This window comes from Sesamum indicum, linkage group LG3, assembly GCF_026168435.1.
Source record: "Sesamum indicum cultivar Baizhima isolate 11 linkage group LG3, ASM2616843v1, whole genome shotgun sequence".
Taxonomy (NCBI): domain Eukaryota; kingdom Viridiplantae; phylum Streptophyta; class Magnoliopsida; order Lamiales; family Pedaliaceae; genus Sesamum; species Sesamum indicum.
In genome coordinates, this window is record NC_142659.1 from 30580782 (window position 1) to 30608111 (window position 27330).

The 27330-nt window shown below is 35.3% G+C and overlaps 7 protein-coding genes and 1 pseudogene across 8 annotated transcripts; 4 read left to right on the forward strand and 4 right to left on the reverse strand.

The window, feature by feature from the left end:
* The first annotated feature begins 82 nt into the window (after positions 1-82).
* Positions 83-1101, forward strand: LOC105159602 (protein TRACHEARY ELEMENT DIFFERENTIATION-RELATED 6). Its single transcript, XM_011076716.2, has one exon. It carries the CDS (start codon positions 467-469, stop codon positions 953-955), a length of 489 nt encoding a protein of 162 aa, XP_011075018.1. The 5' UTR covers positions 83-466; the 3' UTR covers positions 956-1101.
* A 769-nt stretch (positions 1102-1870) lies between these two features.
* On the forward strand, positions 1871-5096 carry LOC105159416 (maltose excess protein 1-like, chloroplastic). 2 transcript variants are annotated; one of them, XM_088878526.1, is made up of 11 exons: positions 1871-2089; positions 2469-2655; positions 2742-3117; positions 3271-3444; positions 3535-3825; positions 3923-4012; positions 4101-4202; positions 4294-4412; positions 4490-4552; positions 4635-4696; positions 4790-5096. In XM_088878526.1, exons 3-11 carry the CDS (start codon positions 2872-2874, stop codon positions 4870-4872), a joined length of 1230 nt encoding a protein of 409 aa, XP_088734652.1. In that variant the 5' UTR covers positions 1871-2089; positions 2469-2655; positions 2742-2871; the 3' UTR covers positions 4873-5096. The 2 variants fall into 2 exon arrangements, with proteins under 2 accessions (XP_088734652.1, XP_011074777.1); XM_011076475.3 differs by lacking the exon at positions 2469-2655 and having other exon boundaries at positions 1872-2089.
* Positions 5097-5324: 228 nt separating this feature from the next.
* LOC105159417 (bidirectional sugar transporter SWEET1) lies at positions 5325-7299 on the reverse strand. Its single transcript, XM_011076476.3, has 6 exons — positions 6795-7299; positions 6583-6619; positions 6407-6502; positions 5964-6246; positions 5733-5852; positions 5325-5644 (listed from the first exon to the last, which is right to left on the reverse strand). Exons 1-6 carry the CDS (start codon positions 6835-6837, stop codon positions 5483-5485), a joined length of 741 nt encoding a protein of 246 aa, XP_011074778.1. The 5' UTR covers positions 6838-7299; the 3' UTR covers positions 5325-5482.
* Positions 7300-7447: 148 nt separating this feature from the next.
* LOC148788887 (pentatricopeptide repeat-containing protein At2g22410, mitochondrial-like) lies at positions 7448-9877 on the reverse strand (annotated as a pseudogene).
* A 555-nt stretch (positions 9878-10432) lies between these two features.
* LOC105159418 (thylakoid lumenal protein (Mog1/PsbP/DUF1795-like photosystem II reaction center PsbP family protein)) lies at positions 10433-12808 on the reverse strand. Its single transcript, XM_011076477.3, has 5 exons — positions 12331-12808; positions 11399-11502; positions 11155-11266; positions 10823-11050; positions 10433-10739 (listed from the first exon to the last, which is right to left on the reverse strand). The coding sequence occupies exons 1-5, from the start codon at positions 12650-12652 to the stop codon at positions 10675-10677; spliced, it is 831 nt and encodes a 276-aa protein (XP_011074779.1). The 5' UTR covers positions 12653-12808; the 3' UTR covers positions 10433-10674.
* A 1182-nt stretch (positions 12809-13990) lies between these two features.
* Positions 13991-19558, forward strand: PIN6 (Auxin efflux carrier family protein). Its single transcript, XM_011076479.3, has 7 exons — positions 13991-14534; positions 15296-15810; positions 18302-18497; positions 18607-18692; positions 18778-18935; positions 19140-19216; positions 19312-19558. The coding sequence occupies exons 1-7, from the start codon at positions 14110-14112 to the stop codon at positions 19376-19378; spliced, it is 1524 nt and encodes a 507-aa protein (XP_011074781.1). The 5' UTR covers positions 13991-14109; the 3' UTR covers positions 19379-19558.
* A 1743-nt stretch (positions 19559-21301) lies between these two features.
* Positions 21302-23702, forward strand: ADH1 (alcohol dehydrogenase 1). The gene is made up of 10 exons (XM_011076480.3): positions 21302-21492; positions 21572-21708; positions 21931-21977; positions 22076-22401; positions 22500-22582; positions 22680-22755; positions 22838-22899; positions 22990-23085; positions 23169-23330; positions 23409-23702. Exons 1-10 carry the CDS (start codon positions 21456-21458, stop codon positions 23523-23525), a joined length of 1143 nt encoding a protein of 380 aa, XP_011074782.1. The 5' UTR covers positions 21302-21455; the 3' UTR covers positions 23526-23702.
* Positions 23703-25117: 1415 nt separating this feature from the next.
* On the reverse strand, positions 25118-26626 carry FTM1 (Plant stearoyl-acyl-carrier-protein desaturase family protein). Its single transcript, XM_011076481.3, has 2 exons — positions 25991-26626; positions 25118-25844 (listed from the first exon to the last, which is right to left on the reverse strand). The coding sequence occupies exons 1-2, from the start codon at positions 26573-26575 to the stop codon at positions 25278-25280; spliced, it is 1152 nt and encodes a 383-aa protein (XP_011074783.1). The 5' UTR covers positions 26576-26626; the 3' UTR covers positions 25118-25277.
* Positions 26627-27330: the final 704 nt, after the last annotated feature.

The following is a 27330-nucleotide window of genomic DNA, read 5'->3' on the forward strand; positions in this document are numbered from 1 at the left end:
CCTACTCAGTGACATGAATGCAGGAGCAAGAACACATAAAAAGTTTTACCTAGAAATCCAGAGTCAATAAATTTGCTTCTGTTTCTTGCGATTTTTTTTGGAAATATTACAGGCCTTAATGTATTAAAGAAGTATGGAATACTTCTGAAGTAGTAAATATTAGCAGATTGGATATGCTGTAATAATGCAAGAAGAGAAAAAACTTCAACTTGCCACTAGAAAAGCAGGAGAAAGATTCTAGATGATGAAGTTTAATTACAGTATCATTTGAATAGAAATTTCAAAACAGAATATTTGTGTAAGAAGCACCTAATACTGAGTTCACCCAATGAACAAGGCAATAAAGGAGTGTTTTCTACTGCAATCAACACAAGAGACAAACCTTAACATGGGAGTCAAGTTTCTCAATTCTTGCAAGAATACTACTAAGCAACATGAATCATGATAGAATATAAGGAGCCCGAAAATGGTTCTTCATCAACATTCAAAACAATCTCAAACTGATAATCAGATTCTTAGAGACTCCAAAATGTCTGACCCCATTAGTTCACCATCATCTACTGACAATGGCCCGACTGTCGTTATAGTCGTGTTTATATCGCTCGGTTGTATTTTCTTCTTCGGCGTCTGCTTGTTTGCTTTCTGGTTCTTGATCAAGAGGTGGAAAAAGAAGTCGGTGCAAGAAACAGATATCATACGTGCCGATGAACATCTCAAGGTGAAGGAGGATATTGTAAAGGGCCCTTTTGGACCACAGGCTGTGATCCTATCCATAGAAGAAGATAAGCATTTTGAAGAAGAGACCACCAAGAAGGAGAAGCAGGTGGAAGAAAAACTCATGCATGCAAAAACTGGAGAAATCACTGCAACTGATGATGTTGAGGGTGGAGAATCCTCCTCAAATCCTGGTCTTAACCATGCTTATCATCATCATCATGCAGAGTACAAGTCCTGAAAGCATGAATGCTTCCAACTTGTAAATGGATTATTGAAAAGAATTTGCTGCAAATAATTAAAAAAAATGTGACCATGAAATAAAGAACATTGGAGTTGTTATAATTATGTACCAACTCTGAGGAATTAACCATTATCTTTCTAACAGTTATCATTTGTCTAATGTTCTCAATTTCTTTTGAATATAATAATATAAAAATAAATTAAAAAAGCCACGTTTACAATTATTGTATGGTGTTCATTGATTCCATAATATTGAGAATAGGGTTTATATACCATGAAAAATTAGCAATGAGATTTTGTTCGAACGGTAAGATTTACACCTCACAACCAAAAAGGCTGTGAGTTCATGATCATAGGCACATGGGTATATAATCTATTTCTACAGTACCTAGTTTCTTATTTATTATGTTTTCTTTAAATATATTAGTTAAATTTGAAACTATCAATGTCTGAATTAGTTTTTAAGTTTGAATTTAATGGATCTAACCTTATAAAAAAATATACCATGTAAAATTAAATTGACCCCCATAGACCTAAAAGAATGAAATCTATAAAAGTGCCAAAATGCAGTTAAGAATAAATAAAGTCAGAAAAAGTCTTATCTAAATTAAGTTTATTCAACAAGTATATTATTGATTATTTTTTTAAATTATACATTATTTATAATTAAATATATTGTACTTGTATAATTAATTCATATCCGATCAAAAAATTTAATTTGTGATTGGATTTTTCCCAAAGTCAAAAGAAAAGTCCCATAAATATCTTGAATCTCACTCTCTCTATATTAAGTTTGTTACTTCCTCCAAAAAATAAAAATAAATAAATAACGTGAATCCCCAGGAGATATTTTCCCAGTGTAATGGAAAAAGTACAAACTACCTTTTGCATAGGTAGACCGTTTGTTCCCTCCCAAATTAATACGGTACACAGCCCACATGCCATCTCCCATCACCATCGGATCCTATTTACAATATCTAGAAAGAAAACTCAATCACCCCACTTCACACACACACACACACGCACGCACACAACTGTGCTAATTGTATGAATTCAAGAATTCGGGGCGTCGGTATTTACATATGTCAACAGTGTGCAGTGCTCGTTCATTCTCTTGTTGCTTTGTATATTGGTGAGTTGCTCTTTTGATTTGTGATTGTTTCATGGTCGATTTATTCGCCTGCTTGTTCAAATGCCCACAAGAACTGTTGTAATTCTTGAAAATTTGATTGAGTGTTTTGGGTGCTTTTGTTGCCTTTTGGTTAGTATTATAATACAGACATTGTGAAGATGGGTTCTTGATTATTGGGGTGATTGATTTTTAAAAGTTGATATATGGACGAGGCTATGACTAGCTTCAAACATCCATTTCTACAGTTTGGCAAGAACTTGTGAAGAAAGTGTTATTACCATAATGTGCTTTTTCTATTGATTGGTGTTGAGGTTGTTTAGTTTGTCCCTAAAGTTAATCCTCTTTGCTATATTTTCATTTTTGGCTTTTGTTGTTTTAGATGATGATGCTCATACACTTGCGCTAGATATGATGTTCAAGAGGACCATATTCACAATATTTGAGAGTTCATATGCACTTCTTGGAGTCATAATTGAACATGTTTTCTGTGAAATTCACTTGGCGTCAAGATGCAGCATTTTCCCTTATATTTCAAGAACCATCAGAGCTTGTGTATCCTGGACTATGTAACATTTCAGAAGTCACTATATATGGAAATACCATTTTCTCATACAGGAATAATGTTCTTAATTTTCTTCTGATCTGTGAATAGGTAATAGCCTACATGTGCTGGCACACCCTCTTTCAGCCACCACAAGTGTAAGGTGATTAGGTCTTATGGTTATCAAGTCTTGAACACCACCGTTAGTGTATTGTGATTTCTTCAGTTTGTGAGTTGATCAATGGCAAGTACATTAGTGCTTTCGAATAAGTTACCGTTGCACAGATTCCAACCTTCAAGTAGACTTTCTTCCAATTCTGATCCACGAAATTTAGAATCAGTCTCCTGTTTTGGAACACACCTTCGACATGGCATCAGCAATAAACTTCACCTGAAGGAGGTGGTCTTCTCTGGCCAGTCAGTCTGTTCTTATAGGCTCACAGCAATTTCTTCTTTTAGATCAGAAGACGGACATCCTATTAGTCAGGTACTTGATATCCAAATTTAAACTCAATATGGTGTAATAGATTCCTTCGTTCTTTAACTTCTATACTATGACATCCAGATTAATTCTCCTCTAAAGGATTCGACACTTCTCTTCCTGTTTATGTCACTGACTAATAAGTAAAATACAATGAAGGAACCAGTGCAACCGGAAAAAAACAAGAGCTATGAGCAATGGAATTCAATGACAGCAAAGTTTGCAGGAGCTGCAAATCTACCATTTCTGTTATTGCAACTGCCTCAGATTGTACTCAACACTCAGAATCTTCTGGCTGGGAATAAATATGCACTTCTGGCAGTTCCTTGGCTGGTACTGAAATATTTGTTCCTTATGGCTTTAAGATTCGGATCAGTTGAAATAGTTTCTAAGTGGTGTTATAGTTATCCCTTGTATATATAGGGTATGCTTACTGGATTGCTTGGGAATCTTTCTCTTGTCTCATACTTCATTAAAAAGATGGAGACCGAAGCAGTGGTGGTGCAGACATTAGGAGTGATATCCACGTATGTGGTGATATTGCAGCTGGCAATGGGTGAAGCTATGCCTCTCCCTCATTTTATTGTCACTTCGATAGTGGTCGCTTCTGGTCTCATTTTGAATTTTATGAAGTATTTCAATTTGCTCAACCCAAAAATCTGGCACTTTTGGGAAGACTTTATTACAATAGCTGGTCTTGCCACACTCCCACAAGTAAAAATCTGTTTGATTGAGAGAAAATACATCAATTATCTGGTAACATACTATTAAGTCTAATCCTCTTGATGGTCTCTGTCAATGGTTTGTGCAGGTCATGTGGTCAACTTTCATCCCCTATGTCCCAAATACTGTTTTGCCTGGGGTCATCGCCTTTGTTACTGCAGTGTTTGCTGTTCTTATGGTTAGTATGGCATTACCAGATGCTAGATTTGTGACAGATATTGATCGAAAATTGAAAATATTCTGATTATGCATTTTAATTTTTCCAGGGTCGCATGGGCAAGTTGTCTGAGAAAGGCGTCAAATTTCTTGGGTTGGTATCCGGGTGGACGGCCACTCTTCTTTTCATGTGGATGGCTGTTGCACAAATGGTTATCTTCCTTCTTCTTTTTAGATCTATTAGTCTTCTTGGTGGTGGTCAAAAGTTTCTTTTAAATCACGACAAATTTTCTTTCTTTTCAGTGGACAAATCTTATGAATCCAGACAACATCAAAGGATTATCAGCTGTCTCAATGTTGCTGGCTATGATTGGCAATGGACTTATGATCCCACGTGCACTATTCATTCGGGATTTTATGTGGTATATTAGTTAACTCTTCTTTGCAATTCTTCAAACTGAGTGTGACAAAGCAAGAGTTAACTATAATCTACGTGCAGGTTCACTGGTTCGTGTTGGGGATCCCTCTTCTATGGATGGGGGAACCTTATATGCATGTATTGGTAATATTTCTGTAACGGCACATGTAGCCTTATAATTGCAACAATCTTTCTGTGGTTAACTTATAATCTGCTGCTGCTTCAGCTTCAAGAGCATCAGCAGGGAGTTCTTCTTGGCTTCAACCCTCGGCTTTCTTGCCTGGATAGGTTTGTTGAATAAGTTTCCATCAATGCATTCCTCTACTCATCTCACACATTCAACTATGCAAGAACTTTAACTAAGTACTATTGTTGCCTCAGGGCTGACATTATGGAAAGACACACAAGCTCATGGGCTCAGTTCACCCTTCACTTCTTTGAAGCAGCTGGTTTTCGGACCTTGATCATTAGTTCTGTTAACGGTCACGAAACCTCCATCATGACGTTCAATGATGACATCTCAACGGACCTGCACACATAATACTCAACAGTTTTCTCCACTCCAACGAGATGCCCGCACGACCGAGCTTTTGGAAAATTCAGCCTTATGAATGTGCTGACTTGTTGCAAATTACTGTTGATTGTTTGGAAATTCAATTTCATTTGAAGGAAATTCTTGATTCATTCAGATGCTGAAGAAGTTCTAATCAGCCCAGTTTGAATGGAAATAGGGCCTGATTTATGGTCCTGTTATCATCAAGTTGGGCGTTTGAGAATGAACTTGGGCCTCAGATTTTCAGTGCAAGGACTTGGTGGCCCAGTCAAGTCAATATGGGCCCATTATGCATTTAGACCATAAAAATGTCCCAGAAACAAAGATCATATACTGTTTGAACATTATTAATAGACATATTCATTTGCTTCTATAGAAAAATACATACTAATAAAAACTGGAAACGTAAGTTAGAAACAGATACAGTTACAATTTACACCAAAAAAAGAAAAAAGGGAAGAGAAATTAAATAAAATAAAAGTAGGTTTTCTTGCATAAGAGGCGAGACTTCAGAAATTCAATTATGAACAATTAGGTTGCTTCTCAAGCTGATAAGGATTGTTCAGTCCCATTTCCAGGGATCCATCCATGGTTGGTTTCTTGGCTTCACCTTCATTTTTGTAGTAAATGGTGTATAAAATTAGCTGCATTGTTCCTAGTACAGTCCCAAATCCATTAGGCACCTGCAAGATTGTAAGAAATCTCTCAAGTAATTTCATGCAGAATACAACGCAGATCAAGTTTGATCGAATTTGAGCAGCTACAACTTACAATTAGAAAAATGTCCTTCCCGATTAATCCATATACCAACCAACAACAACCACAGAGGAACACAAACAATGATAATAAGAAGGGCATGTACTCAACGCTCTTGGTCTTGATCACCACCCTCTGCACATAAACGCAACAATTTCATAAAATGAAGTGTCGAATTCACAAAAATTGCATGAAAAGTTGTTTATAAGTTAATTAACTGGTAATCTATGTAAGAAAGGATCTTACCATGACTGATAAAGGAGAAGCATACATTATGATGGAGAATATTGTGGAAGCAAAACCACAAACCAACTTTCTTTGCTTCTCTTTGTGTAAGGCAAAAAGAGAAACTAAGACAACAGCTGAGAATAGTGTAAGAATGCAGACAAGAAGACCAAGAATCTTGGCCTTCTCCTTCTTAGGTGCAAATATGAGGAAAATCAGTACATAAATTGACTCAATCAATGCACCAACTCCATTTATAGCAGACACTAAATAGTTGTTTGTTGTGATAAAAGGCAGACCATACCTGCATGCATTCATATCATTAGTTCATAACAATCAAACCAAGAATGTTACTACCAAACTAAGAAATAAAAAGAACCCTGAAATTTTTTGAGTATAATTTTGATGTTAACAAGATTCGAAATAGTCTTGAGGCTTTGGATTTTCAAGAAAGATATAATTACCAGGCGGCGAGCAAGCAATTGAGCAATGTCATGACATAAGGTATGCCGGAGAATTGTTCAGTAGATCTCTTCGCAATGATCCTCTTAAACGTAACGCTGTAATTCGAAAGATGTTTAGCATTATCATGAGAATATATTCAAAATTAGCTAGCTATTAAAAAATTGTTAATGCTTACGTTGGAGATAGGAACAGAAACAAACCAGTAGCATTTCCTGGTGTAAAACAGAAACAAACAATACATCCCTTGATTAGCTGATGATCCATATACATGATAGTAAACAATACCACATGAAAGGAAAATGCATGTAAGGAATGATCAAGAACATTAATTATACATATACATATATATATGGCACATAATTGTGAACACGATCGACGTATTAATACCAATAATCCCAAACGTCAAATGCAAGGCGTCTCCGTTACCCATTTTCCAAGTAGTGACAGACAGAAAGAAAGGATGTAGAACTAATACTATTTTCAAGAAAATGGAAATGTTCTGATGAAGAAGAAGCAAGGGAAGGGTGGAGTGGAGGGTGATTTATATAGGGAAAAGGAAACAGAAGAAACCAAGTTTGCTTTTGCAGTAAATGTAGCAGATACGTCCTTATCTGCATATTATGGGGTAATGCAAACTCTGTCTTCTTCTCACCAAATGCAGTTGCTTCTGTCACTAACTTTTCTCTCTCTAAACATATACTGTGTATTGTGTGAGTGAGTGTGCCTGTGCATGCTGAGACATTTGTGCGAATGTATTTATGTCTAAAGGTAGTTTGAAGTTACTGAGTAATGTTTGAGTTCTGGAGAAGTTATAATGGTTCTGATCCATACTTGAAAACCATACATTGATTTTCCAGCAATTAATTGCTGTTTGGTTTTTGGCGATTTCGGTAGTAATCCTTGCTTGTAGAGCTTTTGTTGCACCGCCCAACATTCTTTTAGCGTTTTTACCGCTGTACTAATTAATGCATTAATCCCCGCCCACAACAGTTCGAATTATTACAGAGGAGGTGATCAAATTCATCCTAAAATAGCAAATGTTAGGCAAAATGTTCTTTTTATTTAAATATTTCGATTAGGAAATATTTTTTCCCCCTATACCATTTTTCTTTGGTCAAATTACAAAGAAAAAGGAAGAACTTCTCATAATTTCAAGTACATCAAGGCAATTCTATGATAATATCATGTATTGGTTTCAAATGTATATAAACTACGTAAAGCTCTATAGACCTCCCCTCTTTGTGGGTGGCGGTGTCTTTTGCAAGGAATCTGTGCACACTTTCTCTGACTTGGATAGAGCTGCACCCTGGTATTCTTTTCGTTCCTTGATCTTGACTGGCTACCTGGAAGTTCAACAAATCTTGTCATTGTCCAGCTGACGAACTTAGGTTTGAATCAATTTCAGATAACTGGAATTGTTAGGTTCTTGATCCAAGATCTTTCTGATCAAGGACTCCAACAAGTTCCTTTTTCATGGATCTTACATGCGGATATTAAAATGGCCCAAACGATAGCGTTAGGTTCTAAATGCATAGTTTCTGTGAACCTGATGGCTTCCTCTATTTTTCCTGGTCGACCAAGAATATCAACCATGCAGTTGTAGTGATCCGTGGTTTAATGCCAAAGTCATGAACCATTTCGTTAAATACCCTTTCCCCTTCTTCCACCAGGCCCCATGAGCACAGGTTGAGAGAACTTCGATAAAGATAACATCTTCTGGTTTTAGTCCTTCGGAACGCATGGTATTAAAGAGGTTTACGGCTTCTGCGCACTGCCATTAGCAGCCAACATTGAGGTCCAAGTGATTATACATCTTGTCAACATCTTCTTGAAGATAATTTCCGCATTTTGAAGATCTCCACATTTTGCAAACATATCTATCAAAGCGTTGCCCAGTGGAATTGACAACTCAAACTGGTTCTTCATAATGTATGACTCTATCCATTTCCCATGCTCAAGTGAATTCAAGTGCGTGCAGGCAGAGAGAACGCTGATCAAAGTAGTATGATCAGGTTTACATTTTCCATCAACTAGCATATGATGAAACACAGAAAGAGCTTCATCGAACATGTGGCTGTTCACACTGCCGGCAATCATTGCATCCATAAGACAACATTTTTTATTGGCATCTGACTGAATATCCTCCTTGCTGATTCAATATCACCGCGCATCGCATAACCCGAAACCATCATGGTCCAAGAAACCACACTCCTCCGCGGCATCTCACCAGAAATAGCCTTGGTGCTTTTCAAGTCGCCCAACTTAATATACCCTGATATCATGGCATTCCATAAAACGCTGTTCCTCTCCGGCATCCGCTGAACCACCTTATTAGCCAATTCCATATTCTTTTTCCTTTCACAAGCCCGGAAACAACGGAATTCCAGGTCGCCAAGTTCCTTTCTGGCATGGACTCAAACAACCTAATTGCGGAATTTATCTCCCCACCGCTCATGTATGTCCTGATCATCGTGTCCCACCAAACAACATCTCTCTCGGGAATTTCCTCAAACAGCTTCCTGACGACGTCCAAATTCTCCCCACATTTAGCATAGAAATCCAGAAAGATGTTCATAACAAACATACTAGGCCCAAACCAAATCTTCAAAACATTAGCATGCACCATTTCGCCGCATTCAAATTTACGAAAGGACTCAAAACAACTAAGCAAAAATGTGAAAGTGAAACTGTTCGCCGAAACGTCCGCCTCGCGCATTCTGTTGTAAACAAAGGTTGCAATTTTATGGGACTTCCCAATTGAGCACTTGATCAAAGTATTGTAACAAATGAGATTGGGGTCTAGTAAAACTTGTAAAACTTTGTTTGCATAGTCGAGAGAAATGAAATCTGAGGGTAGTGATATGAGTTTGGTTGCTAAAAAGTTGCTATCTTTTAAGCCATTGATGAGTATTTCAAGATGCCTCTGTTTCAATTATTTGATTGTTTTGCATTTCTGCAAGATAAGGGCCACTCCTTCTCCATTGATTCATGGGGTATGACAGAAAACCCTAAAAAACAGCTCAATGGGTTTACTTGAGCATGCAGAAGAATAAACCACAAAGAGGAAAGAGGGAAAATTATAGAAAAGTTCAAACACTGTCAAGAAGAACCAAAAATACATCGGCAAATTGGTCTTACTCCATAAAAGACTGCATTTCTCAGAAAAAACCCAAAGCTGCAATTTTGATATACACTCGCAACCGGAGAGTGGAAGCATTGTAATCGGTGCGGTCCCGTTAGTAGTCAATGCCTATGCTTCCCTTTCCTTGCTCAGGTTCGGGAAGGTGTTGCATTCGAAAATTGTGAAGTCGGGAGTAGAATGTGACGTGATGGTGGGAACAGCATCAGTTGATATGTACGGTAAATGTCAGGATATAGTAAGTTCGCGCAAGGTGTTTGATCATATGCCTGAAAGGAATGCTGTTACCTGGGATGCCATGGAGGTTTTGTAGATGAGGGTTTAGAAACATTGTCTAAGATGGAGAAATATGGACTGACAGCCAACATAAAACACTATGGTTGTCTTGTTGATTTGATGGGGGGGGCAAGTAAATTGCAAGATGCTTTCAACTTAGTAAAGAGGATGCCCATGGCACCAAATGACAGACTCCTAGGGGCTTTGCGTTGGGCATGCCGAATTCACTCCGACACAACTATGGCAGAGAATGTGCTGGAATTGGTCAGTAAGCTGAATTCTTATCGCGTTTTCCACGATGATACACATTATTTGCTACTATCAAACATATATGCAGCTTCTGAAAGATGGGAGATGGCTAAAGGAAAGCGAGTTGTCTTGTCAGCTAAAGGATCTAAGAAAACACCTTATCAAACATATATGCAGCTTCTGAAAGATGGGAGATGGCTAAAGGAATGCGAGTTGTCTTTTCAGCTAAAGGATCTAAGAAAATACCTGGACGCAATGCACTTATGTTTTAAGGCATTTAAAATTCTTGCCAGCAGAGAAAGTCGAAGCTTGTCCCTTTCTGTTGTGAGGGTGTAAAAGCAGCTATGTCAAAGAAAGAGTGTCAACTCAAAATTTCTGTAGAATAAACTATTGAAGAGATCAAGTATAGAAGTGTACAGATTATGTCCTTCATAGACTATTTATGATGTACAGAACAGGGGAGCAAGTACTCTACAACATCACTAAATTTTGATGAAATACATGTTAACTACAAGCTCAAATCAATCTCATGCACTCATGGGTATTTCCTGTATACTGGGTTCCAAGGACTTAAATCTGTTGCGACGACGTATGATTTTGGTATTAGATGACCCGAAAAGAGCCGGCTATCCTTTTCAAATCCTTGTAATGCTTCTTCCATTGAAGACCTGAAAACAAATATAAATAGTTCAACTAAGTTCTTAGCTAAAGCTATATTTATGAAGATTGAATTGCAGTAATGAATCTTTACCATTTCCAGTAACACTGAACAAGTAGAGCCGATTTCCTGCTGCTGTTGCTGTGATCAGAACATGAGGTGGCTCTAACTCGAACTGATAATATTTCCTTCCCGAGTGTTCTGCTACTTCAGCACTTAAAACCTTTCCTTCTACATTCTCCCCGATCACCTCCGGCCCAAATGCATTAATCACTTTCTCTGGAGTCCCTATTTGTTCTATTGTAGCATTATCACCAAGATCTGCAAATTATAGTAAAACCTGGATTATTACATCTGGCTTAGCTTCTTCTATGAATGTCAGGACTTGGTCAAGCAGAAGAAACATTCTGGGAAGAGAAACTAACTATCCGCAAATCTTAGAACTGGAGCAACAATCACAAATATGCGTCCTTCTTTCGGGCTGGCAAATCTCAAATCAATCTCTGTGCCTCCCAAGTCAGCAATTGACACAGGAACCTGTTACACCACATAAACAAACTATCAGAAACTTGCAGAAAACTTTTAAGGCAGATGTAAATCACAAGGTCGTGGCTTTAAGAACATGAAACTTGAAGGTTCACTTCATTAAGGCAAGATGATAATAGCAACCTCTTCCCAGTCCTGAGGCACAGAAAACAAATATGGAATGATGGGACTCCACCCAACACCGTGACCGCCCGACTTCTCGTCTGGTCTTCGGTATGTTCTCCAACCTGTCTGAGCAGTTTCTTCTAGTTAAGATAACATCCACTTGATAACCAAACTATAAAGCAGCTTAAAGTTTTAGCAACATCTCATTGATATATAAATTTCAAAGCAAATAATTTTGAAATGTAATATTTTCAACTTAGCGTGCAGGATCTGAAGGTGGCTATAAAGTATAAACTAGGGGTGCAAGATGAGCCGATTTGGCTCGCATTGGAGCTCAACCTTGAGCCATTGGCGAGCTCGAGCTCAAGCTCTATTTTTTATGTCCATAGCGAGCTCACACCTTTTTTTTATTATTTATAAATATTATTTAAGTACACGTTTTTTTTATTATTAATAAATATTATTTAAGTCCATATTCAATATTATATTAAGTTTATATTCAAAATTCACCATTATTAGTCAACATATCTCTTATTTTAATTTTATATAATAATAAAATATAGTATTTCTATATATATTGTTTAAAAACAAAATTAAGCAACAATTTAGTAAGTTTTGATACCTTTTAGTAACTTTCGGCACACAGCACCCTTTTGCTCCACTCCACCATTAATAGGTGATCTTTTTGATATTGTAAATTTCTTTTACAGTTTGAAGAAGAAATATTTTCAAGAAGTTTTGCTTTCAAGATGTTTGATGAAATGCCTCATTGAATTTTTGTTAACTTTGTTCGCGTTTAGCCTTTCTGCAATGCGTTTATCGATCAAGCTTTTCCTAGAGCTCAGATTTTTTGGAAACACAAACATACCAAGAGTTGAAATAAACAAAAATACTTCAAGAACATACATTAGATCAGTTCATGCAAATCCCATCAAGACTAGGTGACTAACCTTGTTCATCAGGTTCAGACAGGCCAGGAATTCTCCCCGCCAGAAGACCTTGTTTCACTAGTGCCAATCCATCTCCTGGAAATCCAACAACGGCAGATGAAACTAAAGCAACCCCAGATGCCATAGCTGCCCTTCTACTCATCAGGCCTGAAAATTCCTCATTTTCCACAGTACAACACCAATTTTGTGTTGAGCCTGCAGATGCCCTGATTCTTGATTGAGCTTTCTCTTGTGCAGATTGAGAAACCAGGCCTTGAGATGCAACAATCTGCCTGTTGTTCCTCCAAGAAAGGCCAGAAATGGATTGAACAACCGTGCCCATTTAATCTTTACAAACCAAGTTTGACGAAGGAATATTCAAAATCTTTCCTAAAATTGAGGAGAACAACTCCAAAAGTGTGAAGAAAAACTCTTGTGCTGTTCGTGTGAACTTACTTCATCAGCCACTGAGCTTATTTTTTGTTGAAGAACGGAAGGCTGGGCAGCAAGATTTCATTTTTGTGGACGTGGTGAGATCTCCTGACATTATACTACTGGAAGTTTCTTTCATTTTTCTTTTTTCTGCGTTTACGTGCACCACAAATGTAAGCCCAACTTCCCTGACATAAAGACCTCAAATTCTTGGATCAGGATCTCCGCATTGGACTCAACTTGAGCCCATTTCCGCATAAAAATGGATGGGCTAAGAGATCAAAAAGTGGGCCAACCCGTAAAGAAATAGACCCGATTTGAAGACCCATGTGATGGATGGTAAGGAAATGGTGAAAGGAGGAGGACAATGAGAAGAGAGACAAGATAGAAGATGATGGGCCGGCGCATGCGTGCAGATGTTGATGGGCCCATTGCACGCCGCATGTCTTTTCACTTTTGGATTGTCGCTTACATAACACATTCTGACAAATTTTGCTGCTCAGTTTCCAGCACTGCACCAAACTCTGTCCATTTCTCTCTCTTCTCCTAAAACCCTAATTTTACTACATAATAATATGCAATTCTCATATTATTAACTCAAATCTACATCAATTAATGAAAAAATCGCTATTTGGTGATTTTAATTTTGGATACCAATTTGACAGTAGCAAATCTAATATTGAATTTTTTTAATATATTTTCTTGAAAAATTATGCTCAAGTATGATGTACATCAACTACTTGTCAAGATTCATATATATATATATATATATATATATATATTATTATAAACGTTTACAGTAATCTTTCACACAAATTTAATCTTATTATAATTTTTGTTACTTGTTTCTTGCACAAACTTTTATGATGATTACATGGGGTGGGGAGTACCCATTTAATCATTTATCCCTTATGTATGTATTTGATGAAAATGTATTATCAATTCTGAAGCAAAAATGAAAAATGCCCACAAACATATAATTTTTTTTAACCAAATTAGATTTAATCGAATTAAATTAATAATATAGTAAAAATAATATATTTATTATATGATCGATTTATATCTTTAAATTATATCAATCACATAATAAATATATGTACATACTATATAATTAATTTAATCCAGATCAAATCCCATTAAATTAAAATAACCCCCATGTAACTAGCCCACTCAAATTTTCTCTTGAAAAGTACATTTAGAAGGCATTAATAGCAATTTGTCATCCTTGCTTACAACTTCCAAAACATAAGAACCCCAACACGCACTCACTTCTCCTTGTCAATTACTTATATAAGAACACCCCAACAAACACACGCACACGCACACAATCCCACACACTGTCCCTGATCTCTCTCACAACACACAAAGATGATAAGTGGAGATGATTTCTATAAAGTAATGTGCGCGATGGTGCCCCTTTACTTTGCAATGCTGGTGGCCTACGCGTCTGTGAAATGGTGGAAGATCTTTTCGGCGGAGCAATGCTCCGGCATCAACCGCTTCGTGGCGATCTTTGCCGTCCCGGTTCTGTCCTTCCACTTCATCTCTCAGAACAATCCGTACCAGATGGACACTAAGTTCATATTGGCCGACACTCTGTCCAAAGCCTTCGTCCTCAGCTTGCTCTCCATTTGGTGCATCTACAAAGGGCAGTTGGATTGGCTCATCACTCTTTTCTCAATTTCTACTTTGCCCAACACTCTGGTTATGGGCATCCCTTTGCTCAATGCTATGTATGGCGAGTTCACGCAGAGCCTCATGGTTCAACTAGTTGTCCTCCAATGCATTATCTGGTACATTGTTACTATATTTTGAATTCAAGCTATCATAGTTAATAAAATGATCTTATGGTATAATTGCAACAAACCAGTGTGTTAGAATTCATTTAAACATCCTCTGATAAACAAACAAAAAGATTCATTTAGACAATGAATTGATCTTTTTTAAATAATGGCTTAAGCTGAAAGTAAGGTGCAAAAGTTAGGAAACACAAAGCAAACATATGGGGTAACCTTAAAAGTGGATTGAATTTTAACCCAAAAGCTATTCGTAAAGTGTGTATTTGCAGTTGCTGGTCTAGAGATGGGATTGATGAGATGAGATGGTTGCCTTTTCTTTTGACCACTGTACAGTTTCTTTCACATTGTCCCTTTCACCTTGGATTCCTAAAACTTTAGAAATTACAGTCCTATTAATTAATTTTCTTTCAATCATTGAAAAAATAGAAGTTAAAATTATATTACAATTGTTAGAAAGTCTAGTTCAGATTGGATATTTTTTATTCTAAAATAAATTATATTCTAAATGTAATATATTTGTAGTGTAATTTATGTATAATTTAGAAAAAGTGATCAATCATACTTATTACGTGATTAATTTAGTCCCGTCAAACTTTATTCGGGTAAAGATTAAAATAGAAAAATTTCATGAGACCCACTAAAATGAATAAGCATAATTAAATTATTATGAATTTTGGTTTAATGTCGTAATATTTTTTATATAAATACTATTAAAATAATTGTTGATATTGAAATATGAGATTTGATGCATGCAGGTACACGCTACTACTCTTCCTCTTTGAATACAGAGCAGCCACCATTCTGATCCAAACCCAATTTCCCGGTCCAACCGCTGCCGCCATAACCAAATTCCACATAGACAATGATGTCATCTCACTCGACGGCCGTGACCCGCTTTGCACCGACTCCGAGATCGACAACAATGGCCGCATCCATGTCCGCATCCGACGCTCCACATCATCGGCACCTCCGTCGTCCTCCATGGGGCTCACCCCCAGAGCATCAAATCTATCAAATGCTGAAATCTTCTCCATCAACACGCCCCACGAATTCGGGTTCGCGCACCAACCTGTTAGTCCCCAGCTCTCGGGCTACGCCTCATCGGATGCGTACTCGCTGCAACCTACGCCAAGGGCTTCGAACTTCAACGAATTGGACTTGACCGCCATGAGTCCCACAACGGGGAAGGTCTTCCGGCAGCCGTCTCCGGCGGTCAAAATGGTCTGGGAGTCGCCGGTGGAGGGACAAGGATTCAGAGATGATGTTGGCGGTAAGTAAACATGTCATGTTATTTTTTTATTTTTTATTTTTACTTTTACACAATTTATATATTATTCTGAATTTGACATATAAGATACTCAAATTAATTATATAATAAATATGATACAATTATTATAATAATAATTTTTAAAAATTTATAAATTAATCACTCAACAAATACACAACAAAACTTAGATCGAAGTTAGACAAACATGTAAAGGAGGGAATGGTGCATGCAGAGAGACGTTGCTGTCTATGGGGGTGTAGGGTTTGCATATATGGACATTATTGTCACAAGACTCTGGGAACATAGGTTTTGTTGTGTCGTATTTCACCTGCTCTGACCGGACAAGAATTGACTTGACCTCTTTCATGCCCCCGTCTCATTGCCTTAGGAAAATTTCTAAAATCAAGACCATATTTATGTACATATAATAGGTTGACTATTTGATGATTTTAAAATATTTTCATGGTCCAATTATCAAATTATAAATTGACTAATAAGATAAAAGTAGTAGTAAATAGTTATGTAATAATATTGAATATATCTTAAACTAATTAATCTTAATTATTAATTACTCCACTTAATATATATATATCACCTTTTTAGTTTTATGTATTTTTTATGGTAGGACCTACTAAAATTGGCTTGTAACTCAAGCAAACACGTTTTTTCTTAAATTGCATTTTCATATATGTATATAGCGTCAAGTCATGATACTCGCTTTTTAAATAGTGGCTTCAATAATTACTTAAGCAATTGGTTTTCACAAAGTGTGACTTTTTACTTTTCACCAAAGTGTAATCGTATAATTCTCTCTCATTTCGTGTCCAAAAAAATGAGTTTCAGTCACGAGAAAGTGTGGAATTGGTCCTACTCCTACATACCTTTGTGCAATGTACTTGTGCATTTTAATCTCCAAAGTTCTAGTTAATTCAAATTGAAAATTAAAAATATTAATTTTTTGTTACTTTATATATAACCGTGATTTAAAAAATCATTATAACGTATACATTTCATCGTACATGGTAAACAAAATCAATGCGAAAAATTAAACTTTTACCATGATTTGTTAATATTTATCATAATTTTTTAGCCATAGTCAAAATATTTTTCATGACTAATGTTTGACCTCACTTACAAAAACAATAGCTAATAACCGTTGAGGATTCATGGTTAATTTATACTTGTTATGATTTTTTTTATTATTATAGAATTTAATTGCAATGAAAAATCTAATTCAAACAAGAGTTTTTCTTTAATATTTTTCTTGTTTCTTATTTTTCTACTAGTGAGAGAAAATATTTTTTTTTTTAAAAAAAAGAAAGATTTTATTTCTAGTTTTTCAATATTTTTTGTGGGGGTGGTGGTTAGATTAATTAATTAAGGAGAAAAAATGAGTGGGGGTAAACTTTTAGTAATGGATTACATTATTACAAAGAAGCACGTGTGTTATAATTGGAATTTGATATTATGTGGGATTTCTAATGATTGTCCATTTGAATTTATGTAATAAGACAGTTTGATCATTCATCCCATCCATCCCCCCGATATATAAAAGGAAATACAGTTTGATGATGATGTTCCACTCTATGTGTTTCGCCCTCATTGTCAACGCTTTTCCTACTTTTGTGCATTTCTTTATTATTTATATTTCTTTCTAAGGTAATTAGATTTACCTCCATATAAAAGTATGAAATTATAATTATTCTTAAAATATTTTAAAATTATATTAATTAATGCCCCTTCTAAAAATTCCCCATTTACATATGCATCATCCCCGTTCATTAGAAGTTGAACTAAAAATAACCATTACTAAAAATTTAAAAAAAAAATTACATAAATTTTTAATTTTGTCCCTCATTTAACATTCTGATTTATTTATTGCGTACTTATAAAGATAGATATATATATAGAGAGAGAGAGAGGTTAACATCATTACATTGTTTTCATTGTAAGTACAAAATTATTACATCTAAACATTAAATGAGAGGTTAAATTAAAATTTTATGTAATTCCTTTTGTAACGAATTCAAAATTCGAAGAAATTTATGTAATTTTTTTTTTCTAACGCCAGTATTTTTCATTCAAACTCTAATAAAGTAGCTCAGATGTAAGCAAGAATTTCTAAACGGGGTGTAAAAGTAATTTTAAAACTTGTTGAGAAAAGATAGAATTTCATATTTTTTAATTATAAGGAGTCCAAGTATAATTAACCCTTCTTTTTATTGTTAAACTTTATTTAAAAGTTTATATTATCCTCACGTGTAAGTCCTACACGTAAAAATTTTCTTTTATAAATAGATGACAAAGAGAATCAAATCCAACACCTTTTATTTTGTCTGGTTTTAATACTATGTTAAACGATCACCACATTTAAAAATTTTAAATTATTAAAATAAAAAAATTATTTAATATTAATAGTTTAACATTTGTAATTACCTCAATTGTTTAATATTGTGAATATTTAAAATATATATATATATATATATATATTCAGATAAGGATCTTAGCTTCAGAGACTGCTCAAAGATTGAAGTGGAAAAGGGAATTTCAAGAAATAATGAAGAACAAGAAATGCCACATGCTCTTGTGATGCTAAGGCTTATTCTGATCATGGTTGGAAGGAAGCTTTCACGTAATCCAAACACCTATTCCAGCGTCTTAGGCCTTTTATGGTCTCTAATCTCATTTAAGTAAGTCTATTAATTACTTCAAATTTATAATAATTAATTAATTATATATATATGTATATTAATTACTTTAATTAAAAAGATTAATTACAATTGTTTTCATGATGAACAGATGGAAAGTGGGGATGCCTAGCATACTCAAATACTCCATCACGATCATTTCTGATGCAGGACTTGGAATGGCCATGTTTAGCTTGGGTATATATATACGCATATATTTGAACTTCCTTCTTATTATAAAACATGAAATTAAAATAAATTGTTATAAAAATTCGGAATATAGGACTGTTCATGGCACTTCAGCCTCGAATAATAGTTTGTGGCACAAAAATGGCGATGATATCTATGGCCATTCGATTCATCGTTGGCCCCACCGTAATGTCTACTGCATCCGTTGCCGTAGGTCTCAGAGGAGCGCACCTCCATGCAGCCATAGTTCAGGTACTAATTAAGTCATTTGAATTGAAAATTTTATTTTATTTTCTATTTTAATTAACATACATACATATATATGCACATTGTGTGAATACAAATTACGTTATTTAAATAAATATTTTATATATGTAAAAGTGTATACGTTAAATAGAATAAAAAAATATAATAGAATTTGAACAGTTACAATTTGATGTTTGTATTGAAATTTAGGCAGCTCTTCCCCAAGGGATTGTTCCGTTTGTATTTGCAAGAGAATACGGACTACATCCCGATATATTGAGCACAGGGTACGTCACTAGCCAGCAACCCTAAATTAAAGAAATTAATTAGGCAGTAATTATCAAAAATCAAAACTAAAGACGCATTTCTGCTACTCTTGCAGGGTCATATTTGGCATGTTGGTGTCATTACCAGTAACACTTCTCTACTACATATTGCTGGGCTTATGAAGGAAGGAAACAAGAAAAGAAAATCAAATTCACGATTTTTAGTTATGTTAGCTACCGTTAAATTACTTGCTTTTTTTAATTATGTATTATCTAACTCTAATTATTGCATAATTTAGAAAAATACAACCCATATTTATTCCACGTTTTTAACTAACGCAATGAAAAAATAAATGGGGTATTTATTTTTCGCTTTCCAATTTGAGTCTGGTCATATTAATTTTTAAATTTTAAACCTGATTGGATATACGAACCCAATTTGATCAAAAAATTAATTATTATGAATTTATATATTTCAGTGCACGTAATGCGATGGCAAAAAGTATTGAAGTTATCAATAATATTTTATCTTATTAGTTGCAAATGAGGTTTTATGAATAAATTTGAGGTTATACGTACTAATGTTATTGGATATTTGGGTATTTATATCAAAATAATATATAATTGCCGTTATTATTAAAAAAAATACTATACTCTGAAATTGGAATTTTAGTTAGTCAAAAATAATATATCCTTTTCGACTCTGAACCTATATGATACAGACAATTGAGATGTAAAATGTTCCAACTCCACATCCAAGCCCAAATAAACATTTGGATACCAAATTTGATTGAAATGGATGTTGGATTTGGATCAAGTCAAATATAATAAAATTTCTATAAATTAATAATATAAAAACCCCATAATTTTATTCATTTAAAAATATATTAATTAATTAATAATTTATTAATTTGAAGAGATTTTTTTTTTCTATTCAGTGAACCTGTTGAAGATGAAACAGAAAATAATACAATGCATTTACAACTAATTACAGGGAAGAAAATACTCATAGCGTCAACAATTTTCCCATTTTTCTTTTTTTCTAGAATGAGAATGCAACTACGGAGCTTTAAGATGCAATAAAAAAAGTTATAAATGAAATTCAGTTAGATTTAAATTTTAAAAAGAAGCAAACAACAATAAAATCACATTTTACTAAGTTGTCCTAATTATATTTATAATTTAATGAAATTATTAATTTATAATATTGAAGTAACCATAAATTTATATAAGGGTCTTCCAAAAGTTTATTATCTTGTCAATTTATCAAAATTATTAGTTTAGACATTGGACTCAAGTCGGGATCGAACAATTATTATTTAAAGAAAATCATTAATTTATTGAGTATTAATTTTATAGAACTTCTACTGTAATCTATACTAATATAAAAAAAAAAATTCTTCCACACTTACAAAGGCCTATTAATAGCACTACCACACTAATTTTTTATGAAGTCAAAAATGCCCTTTATAATAAAATAACTAATTTTTTAAAATTTATATTAATTGATAAAATATTATTTATTTATTTCTTTCTTTTTTTAATGTAATATATAAGGTTATATATCATACGCTTATTTATATTTAAAAAGTATAAAATTATTTATTATATGCATGTAGGACGACGTACCACAATGACTAATGAACTAAAATTGTGCTGGATTTTTAATGGGTTAACATATTTTGCATGTGAAAAACATCAAATGAGTACAATTCATGGTAATGTTGAAATAACATAATTCACATTATTTAATATTTGGGATAGTTACAGTCCCTTCTCTTGAGATTTCATCGATTTAAATAGAATTAAAAAAATAATAAAATTCATTATTAATGTAAAATGAAACTTATTATTTCTTAGACAGCCTTGTCTTTAACCTAAATTAGTTATGAGAACTTGAAAATGGAACGAAGATGATTAGCACAGTTAGTCAGCGGTTTGAAAAACACAAGCGTGTGTTTGCGGGACAGATGGAGAAACGAAGACAGAGTGTAGAAGAGGGCGATGATCGTGTGTTTGACACTTGTTGGTGTAAGAGCAATCCAGAGACAGATCATAGGTTTGAAGCGGAAACAAGAACCATCTTCTCCATCTACACAATTGTAGCCGTGTATGCGCTCCACGTACCTCAACTGTTATCATTTCTCTTCTTCCTTACACTCTCTCTCTATATATATAAATCCACGCAACACCCGATCTCTGCACTGCAGTCCATCACAGAGACGACACAGAGTTTTAGTAGAGAGAGAGAGAGCAGAAAATGTCTGGCACTCAGGGTCAGGTCATCAAATGCAAAGGTGTGTTATTTTTGTTGGGGTTTTGTCTTTGTTTTACTCAAGAAGTTACGATCTGGGTTTCTTGAAATTTGTTTTATAGCCGCCGTGTCATGGGAAGCGGGGAAGCCTCTGGTGATTGAAGAAGTGGAGGTGGCGCCGCCGCAGAAAATGGAAGTTCGTTTGAAGATTCTTTTCACCTCCCTTTGCCACACTGATGTTTACTTCTGGGAAGCCAAGGTAGATATCTATATAGATGCATACTTCTGACAAGGTAGATATCTATATAGATGCATACTTCTGAAATGCTAAGGACACGTAACATCATATATAGCAGGTCCTAAATCGAACTAGATTTTTCAATGGACCCCAGTTTCGTATATTTTATTGAAATGATGAGTTGAAGCATTGCGGTATTGTACTTTGAGATCATTGAGGTTGTTCTTGATATTGGCATTGCAGGGACAAACACCCCTGTTTCCTCGCATATTTGGACATGAAGCTGGAGCGTACGTAGGCTTATATCCAAATTTAGATTCATTTAATTTTTATTATGTTCATGGTAATGAAAAGAAAAATTTTCATTTGCTTCGATTCTTGGATGTAGAATCGTAGAGAGCGTAGGTGAAGGCGTCACCGAACTCCAACCTGGTGACCATGTTCTTCCGGTGTTCACCGGCGAGTGCAAGGAGTGCCGTCACTGTAAATCATCGGAGAGCAACATGTGTGACCTTCTGAGGATAAACACAGACAGGGGGGTCATGATCGGTGATGGCAAGACGAGGTTTTCCAAGGATGGGAAACCAATTTACCATTTTCTTGGAACTTCAACCTTCAGCGAGTACACCGTTGTCCATGTTGGCTGTGTTGCCAAGATTAATCCAGCAGCCCCACTGGATAAAGTTTGTGTCCTCAGCTGTGGGATATCCACAGGTTGTTTGATTGTTCTTGTAATGTAGTAGTACTACAGAAGAAGCCCATATTTTGTACTTGTGTTTGATTTGTTAAGTTGTGTTTTGGGCTGATTGAAGGACTTGGTGCTACTCTAAATGTCGCCAAACCGACCAAGGGTTCAACCGTTGCTGTCTTTGGGTTGGGGGCCGTGGGCCTTGCTGTGAGTTGGATTTTAACAGTTCAACGTGTTGGGTCTTGTGGGGTTTCAATGCGGATAGGAAGATAGTATTAATTAGTATTACTTTCTTGTTTTTCAGGCTGCTGAAGGGGCTCGGATTTCTGGGGCTTCAAGAATCATCGGCATTGATTTAAACCCTAATCGTTTCGAACAAGGTTTTTTGCTTTGAATGTACCACATGATAGATGCAAATCGATGATTGTTATTTAGTTAATCACTAGCTCTTCTTTTCAACAGCAAAGAAGTTTGGCGTAACAGAGTTTGTGAACCCAAAGGATCATGACAAGCCTGTTCAAGAGGTCTGCCCCGTGTCGCTCTTGGATCGTTGATTATTGTGCTATTATTCCTCCTGGAATTTTCAATTAAGATGTTGAGTGTTGGATTATCAGGTGCTAGCTGAGATGACTGATGGTGGAGTGGACCGCAGCGTCGAGTGCACTGGCAACGTCAATGCAATGATATCCGCATTCGAATGCGTTCACGATGTAACTGTCTTCCCCACTCCACTACTCGCATCCCACACAGCATACATGAGCTTTGGGCACTGAATTCTGCCTGGTGATTGCAGGGTTGGGGCGTGGCCGTGCTCGTTGGAGTACCGAACAAAGACGATGCGTTCAAAACTCATCCGGTCAATGTGCTGAACGAGAGGACTCTCAAAGGCACCTTCTTCGGCAACTATAAACCCCGCAGCGACATCCCGGGAGTGGTTGAGAAGTACATGAACAAGGTAAATTTTGTAGTTTACATACATGAATGTTGAGTTGATTGCAGTTTGGTTTGAAGTAAAAATCATGATGATGAACAGGAGCTGGAGCTGGAGAAATTCGTGACGCACAGAGTTGGTTTCTCGGAGATCAACAAGGCATTCGAGTACATGATGAAAGGCGAGGGCCTCCGCTGCATCATCTCCATGGATAATTGATGACGCCTCATCACTCTCTGCTTAAATTGTTACTTTGATTTTCAATAACAGTAATAATGGTCCGAACATATTCTTCAACATTTGAGTTTATTTCCGTAGGTACGCAGGTGTTCTATATCTCTTTCTGTCTGTGTAATATTCTGTATTTGATGTAATTTATGTTGCAGTTCTTGGTGAGTGATTGTCGCTGCTCTTACATCTTCATGAAACCCACCAAAATGCCAGTGAAAAATCCTCGTTTTGGTTTAAACTTAATGAAATGAACAAAGGTTGGTTGGAGGATCCCAGAAGGCAATCTCAGAAGAGAAAACCAATAAAAATTGGGAAGATAATAATACATGGTAAATTTTAATATAAGTAATAAAATAGTTTATAACTTATAATTATATTTATTTTAGATAAATATTAGCATATTCTAATTATTTTTAAATTAAATTTATTCTAAAAATATTTTAGTAAACTTTGACCGAAAAAAGTAAAAAACAAACTTTAATTTTATTTTTATAATTTATAAAAAAAACTATCTAATACTTTTACTTAATATTTTACATTTTATAGTTTGTACTTAAATATAAATATATTATTATTTAACTAAATAATAATTTAATTTCAAAAATAGTAAAATAGATCCTAAATTATAAGAAACAGAAATAATTATAACTTTACAACTATTTATTATATATATTAAAATAAAATTTTCCTAATATTTTCTTTTTTATAAGAAATAAAAAGAAATTCTCATAATTGTGGCCAAACTTGATCAACATATTTTTCTTAATGGTATAAAAAAATATGTTTTTTTTTTATCACTAAACAGGGCTTTTGAAGTCAAAATCAGTCAATTAATGTCACGTGAATCAATAGAAATTAATGATCGTCAACGGCCTCTTACTAGGCACATGGCATCTACCACTAACTTGGGACCAAAAAAGCGTATTTTTTGTGTTTTATAGTACCAAAAGCAATGTTCGCGATAATTATGGTATCAAAAATAAAAATGATCTTATTTAACGGGACAGAAAGGGATTTTGTCCAAAAGTAATTGATAAGTTAATGAGTTCAAATGAAAATTAAAGTAACAGAATTATACAATAGAAATACAAAGAATACTAAACATAAAATCTATTTCGTTTGACTAAATGATCTTAAAAATAAGTTAATAATCAAGCAACATATGAAGTTCATCTTTTAAAACAAATAAATAATTATAACCTCATTAACGTAGATATATATTTTTAAAATAAACATTGACAACGATATATATATATATACATATAACCAAATATTGCTACTTTTCAATAAATGGATACATATACTTTTATTAATTTTTTACAAATATCTATCTATGATATAGAGATGTTATTTATTTTTTTTAATCTTAAAAAAAGGTCTGCTTACTTAAATTAAAAAGTTAATAATTTACTTTTAAAATAACACAATTAAGAAAAAATATTTATGTTAATTGTTTATTTTATGTATATATTATTTGACCTTTAATCTTTATAATCGTATTACACAGTAATTTTACATTTACACGTGTATTTTATTAAATTAAAATTTAATTAATTTTTAAAAAAATAAAGAACCAAAAAAAAAAGAAGCATCATACATTACATAACATTAACATTACACTTCCCATATAAAAATGTTAAAGAAAAAACAAAAATTGAACAGTTTGAAGCACTTGTTAAAATACATACATTCACACTCAGAAAACTGGACGGACCCACCATATGGTCTCTGCTCTTCACTCTACACAACTACTTCCCTGTTAAAGATCCAGCTGAATCTCTGTCCCTTTGGCTTCATCTTCTTGGCTCGTTCATCGGCTCGCTCCTGCAGTTTCCGGATCCTCTGCGGCAGTCCACACACGAACTCCTGCGCTTGTCTCCCATCGCCTTTTAGTCCGTCCAGCTTCTCCAGCCTCCACCTTCCGATCAGGAACTCCAGAATGTCCGCGTAATCATCAGCCGTGTAAACCCCCATCCGCTGGGCCACGGCTGAGAAATGTTCGAAGAGATGTGGGTCCTGACCGTCGTACATCAGGTGAGCCGGCATCGTGATTTTCTTCCTCATCATGTCGCCTACGGCTATCATTGCTCCATTAGGGTCCACTTCAAGTAGTTTCTCTACAATTCTCGCGTACGCATTTTCGTGGCGCTTCTCGTCGGCCGCAATGGTACCGCATATTTGTGCAAGCACAGGATCCCCGCCTTCTTTGGCTAGCCGAGCCGTATTCCCGTGGGATACGGCTGTGGCTCGTTCTTGGAATGAAGTGTACACGAAGCCCAAATAAGGATTGTTTTCTGTCCCCGGGTCCTGTGTGAATATACAAATTTAACCCCACGAATCTAAAAGAGTGATATGTGCAAATATGTCTTTTTCACTTGACTAATTGGAACAGTCTATTCTTTATTTTTCACTTTCTTATGTAAATTGATGGAAAAGTAACACAAGGAATTTACCATTCCAGCCCCAATGAGGTATTGCACTGTCCTCTCAATCATCAACATGTCAACCCGGCCCGAAAGATACAGATAAGTCCTAAGCAGATCTCCATGTCTGTTCTCCTCCGCAGTCCAGCCTCGAGTCCAAGAAGCCCACGGGTTCGGGCTTGCTCCAGTCTCATCCCGGACACCATCAAGAGTATTAATCATAGTCTGGTAAGTTGGCAATGCATCCTCGGTAATCATATCCCCCACCAACACCACGAAGTACTCGTCGGGAAGCTCAGAGGCCCGATCCCGCAGGACCCGAACTTCATCCATGAAGTCACTAATGGGTCGGGTCGGGTCAGGAAGGAACTCGGTGGGCTGCCAGCATTTGTCTACGGGCTTGAGGAGAGGAAGCACACTCTTGGACGCCCATGACTCGAGTGACTTGAATACTTCAACCTTCTCCGGCGGCATTGAGTGGGTGATCTGGCGGTGGCGGAGAGGTGCAGCCACGGCGGAGGAAGGTGGCACCCTCCGGGTAGCGGCGGCGCCGCCACCACGTGGTGCCCATGCAAGTTGGGCGGTGGCGATGTGGGTGAATGCTGATGATTGCATGGCACGTCAATAAATGTTTGGTGGGTGTGTAAATTGGAACTGTAACTAGAAGTCTTCATTTATATATATAAGGAAAAGAATAATTAAAATTGGGGAAAAGAAAGGCTGAAACAAGGGGCAGTGCAGTGGTTTTTTACAAAGGAAGAGAGGGATTTCTGTGGGTGAATAATTATGAGACACAAACACGGATTATGCCTCGATAATCTCGATTCCAATGTTTTAAAAACTATCTTTCAGGCTGTTGTGGTAGTGGGTTTTCTTCCATAATCAAATAATGTTTCTCAAGTAAGAATTAAGAAATCAATGAAGATCGTTCTCCCATTTTAGTAATTTAATTTTACGTATTTTTTACTTTAAAAAGTTAATTAATTACCAATAATGTCTTAACTAGTTAAGGTTAAAGTCTGCTGCTCGAGTTTAAAATTACGAGTTTGAATTTTACTAAACCCCAAGCGTGGAAATAGTATCTCATTTTGCGAGTTTATAAATATATCGTAACTTATTTGCTTGTTCTAACGAATTTGTAATTTATTGTAATATATTAAAATTATATTGATAATTTATTTTTTAAAGAAAAAGTTTATATATATAACAACATAAATAAAAATTATGTAAATTTTTTAACAATTATGTAAAAAATATAAAAATTGTAAATTTATAAAGTTTAGATTCTATAAAAATTATAAATTATAGGTAGAATTTATTTTAAATAATTTTTTATAATAATTCAGATTATGTTTTAGAGGAATGGTAAT

What these genes read in the sequence shown, in the direction of transcription:
- LOC105159602 (XM_011076716.2), top strand. Translation starts at nt 467, where the DNA reads ATGGTTCTTCATCAACATTCAAAACAATCTCAAACTGATAATCAGATT.
- LOC105159416 (XM_088878526.1), top strand. Translation starts at nt 2,872, where the DNA reads ATGGCAAGTACATTAGTGCTTTCGAATAAGTTACCGTTGCACAGATTC. An exon ending in TTCTGGCAGTTCCTTGGCTG is followed by an intron (nt 3,445 to 3,534) that starts GTACTGAAATAT and finishes TTGTATATATAG; the next exon opens with GGTATGCTTACTGGATTGCT. An exon ending in AACCTTATATGCATGTATTG is followed by an intron (nt 4,553 to 4,634) that starts GTAATATTTCTG and finishes CTGCTGCTTCAG; the next exon opens with CTTCAAGAGCATCAGCAGGG.
- LOC105159417 (XM_011076476.3), bottom strand. Translation starts at nt 6,837, where the DNA reads ATGGGTAACGGAGACGCCTTGCATTTGACGTTTGGGATTATTG. An exon ending in TTTGACGTTTGGGATTATTG is followed by an intron (nt 6,620 to 6,794) that starts GTATTAATACGT and finishes GTTTTACACCAG; the next exon opens with GAAATGCTACTGGTTTGTTT. An exon ending in GGAAGGACATTTTTCTAATT is followed by an intron (nt 5,645 to 5,732) that starts GTAAGTTGTAGC and finishes ACAATCTTGCAG; the next exon opens with GTGCCTAATGGATTTGGGAC.
- LOC105159418 (XM_011076477.3), bottom strand. Translation starts at nt 12,652, where the DNA reads ATGGGCACGGTTGTTCAATCCATTTCTGGCCTTTCTTGGAGGAACAAC. An exon ending in TGCCTCAGGACTGGGAAGAG is followed by an intron (nt 11,267 to 11,398) that starts GTTGCTATTATC and finishes GTGGTGTAACAG; the next exon opens with GTTCCTGTGTCAATTGCTGA. An exon ending in GTTCAGTGTTACTGGAAATG is followed by an intron (nt 10,740 to 10,822) that starts GTAAAGATTCAT and finishes ATTTGTTTTCAG; the next exon opens with GTCTTCAATGGAAGAAGCAT.
- PIN6 (XM_011076479.3), top strand. Translation starts at nt 14,110, where the DNA reads ATGATAAGTGGAGATGATTTCTATAAAGTAATGTGCGCGATGGTGCCC. An exon ending in AATGGCCATGTTTAGCTTGG is followed by an intron (nt 18,693 to 18,777) that starts GTATATATATAC and finishes TTCGGAATATAG; the next exon opens with GACTGTTCATGGCACTTCAG. An exon ending in CCCGATATATTGAGCACAGG is followed by an intron (nt 19,217 to 19,311) that starts GTACGTCACTAG and finishes CTACTCTTGCAG; the next exon opens with GGTCATATTTGGCATGTTGG.
- ADH1 (XM_011076480.3), top strand. Translation starts at nt 21,456, where the DNA reads ATGTCTGGCACTCAGGGTCAGGTCATCAAATGCAAAG. An exon ending in CAGCTGTGGGATATCCACAG is followed by an intron (nt 22,402 to 22,499) that starts GTTGTTTGATTG and finishes GGCTGATTGAAG; the next exon opens with GACTTGGTGCTACTCTAAAT. An exon ending in CATTCGAATGCGTTCACGAT is followed by an intron (nt 23,086 to 23,168) that starts GTAACTGTCTTC and finishes TGGTGATTGCAG; the next exon opens with GGTTGGGGCGTGGCCGTGCT.
- FTM1 (XM_011076481.3), bottom strand. Translation starts at nt 26,575, where the DNA reads ATGCAATCATCAGCATTCACCCACATCGCCACCGCCCAACTTGCATGG. An exon ending in ACCTCATTGGGGCTGGAATG is followed by an intron (nt 25,845 to 25,990) that starts GTAAATTCCTTG and finishes ATATTCACACAG; the next exon opens with GACCCGGGGACAGAAAACAA.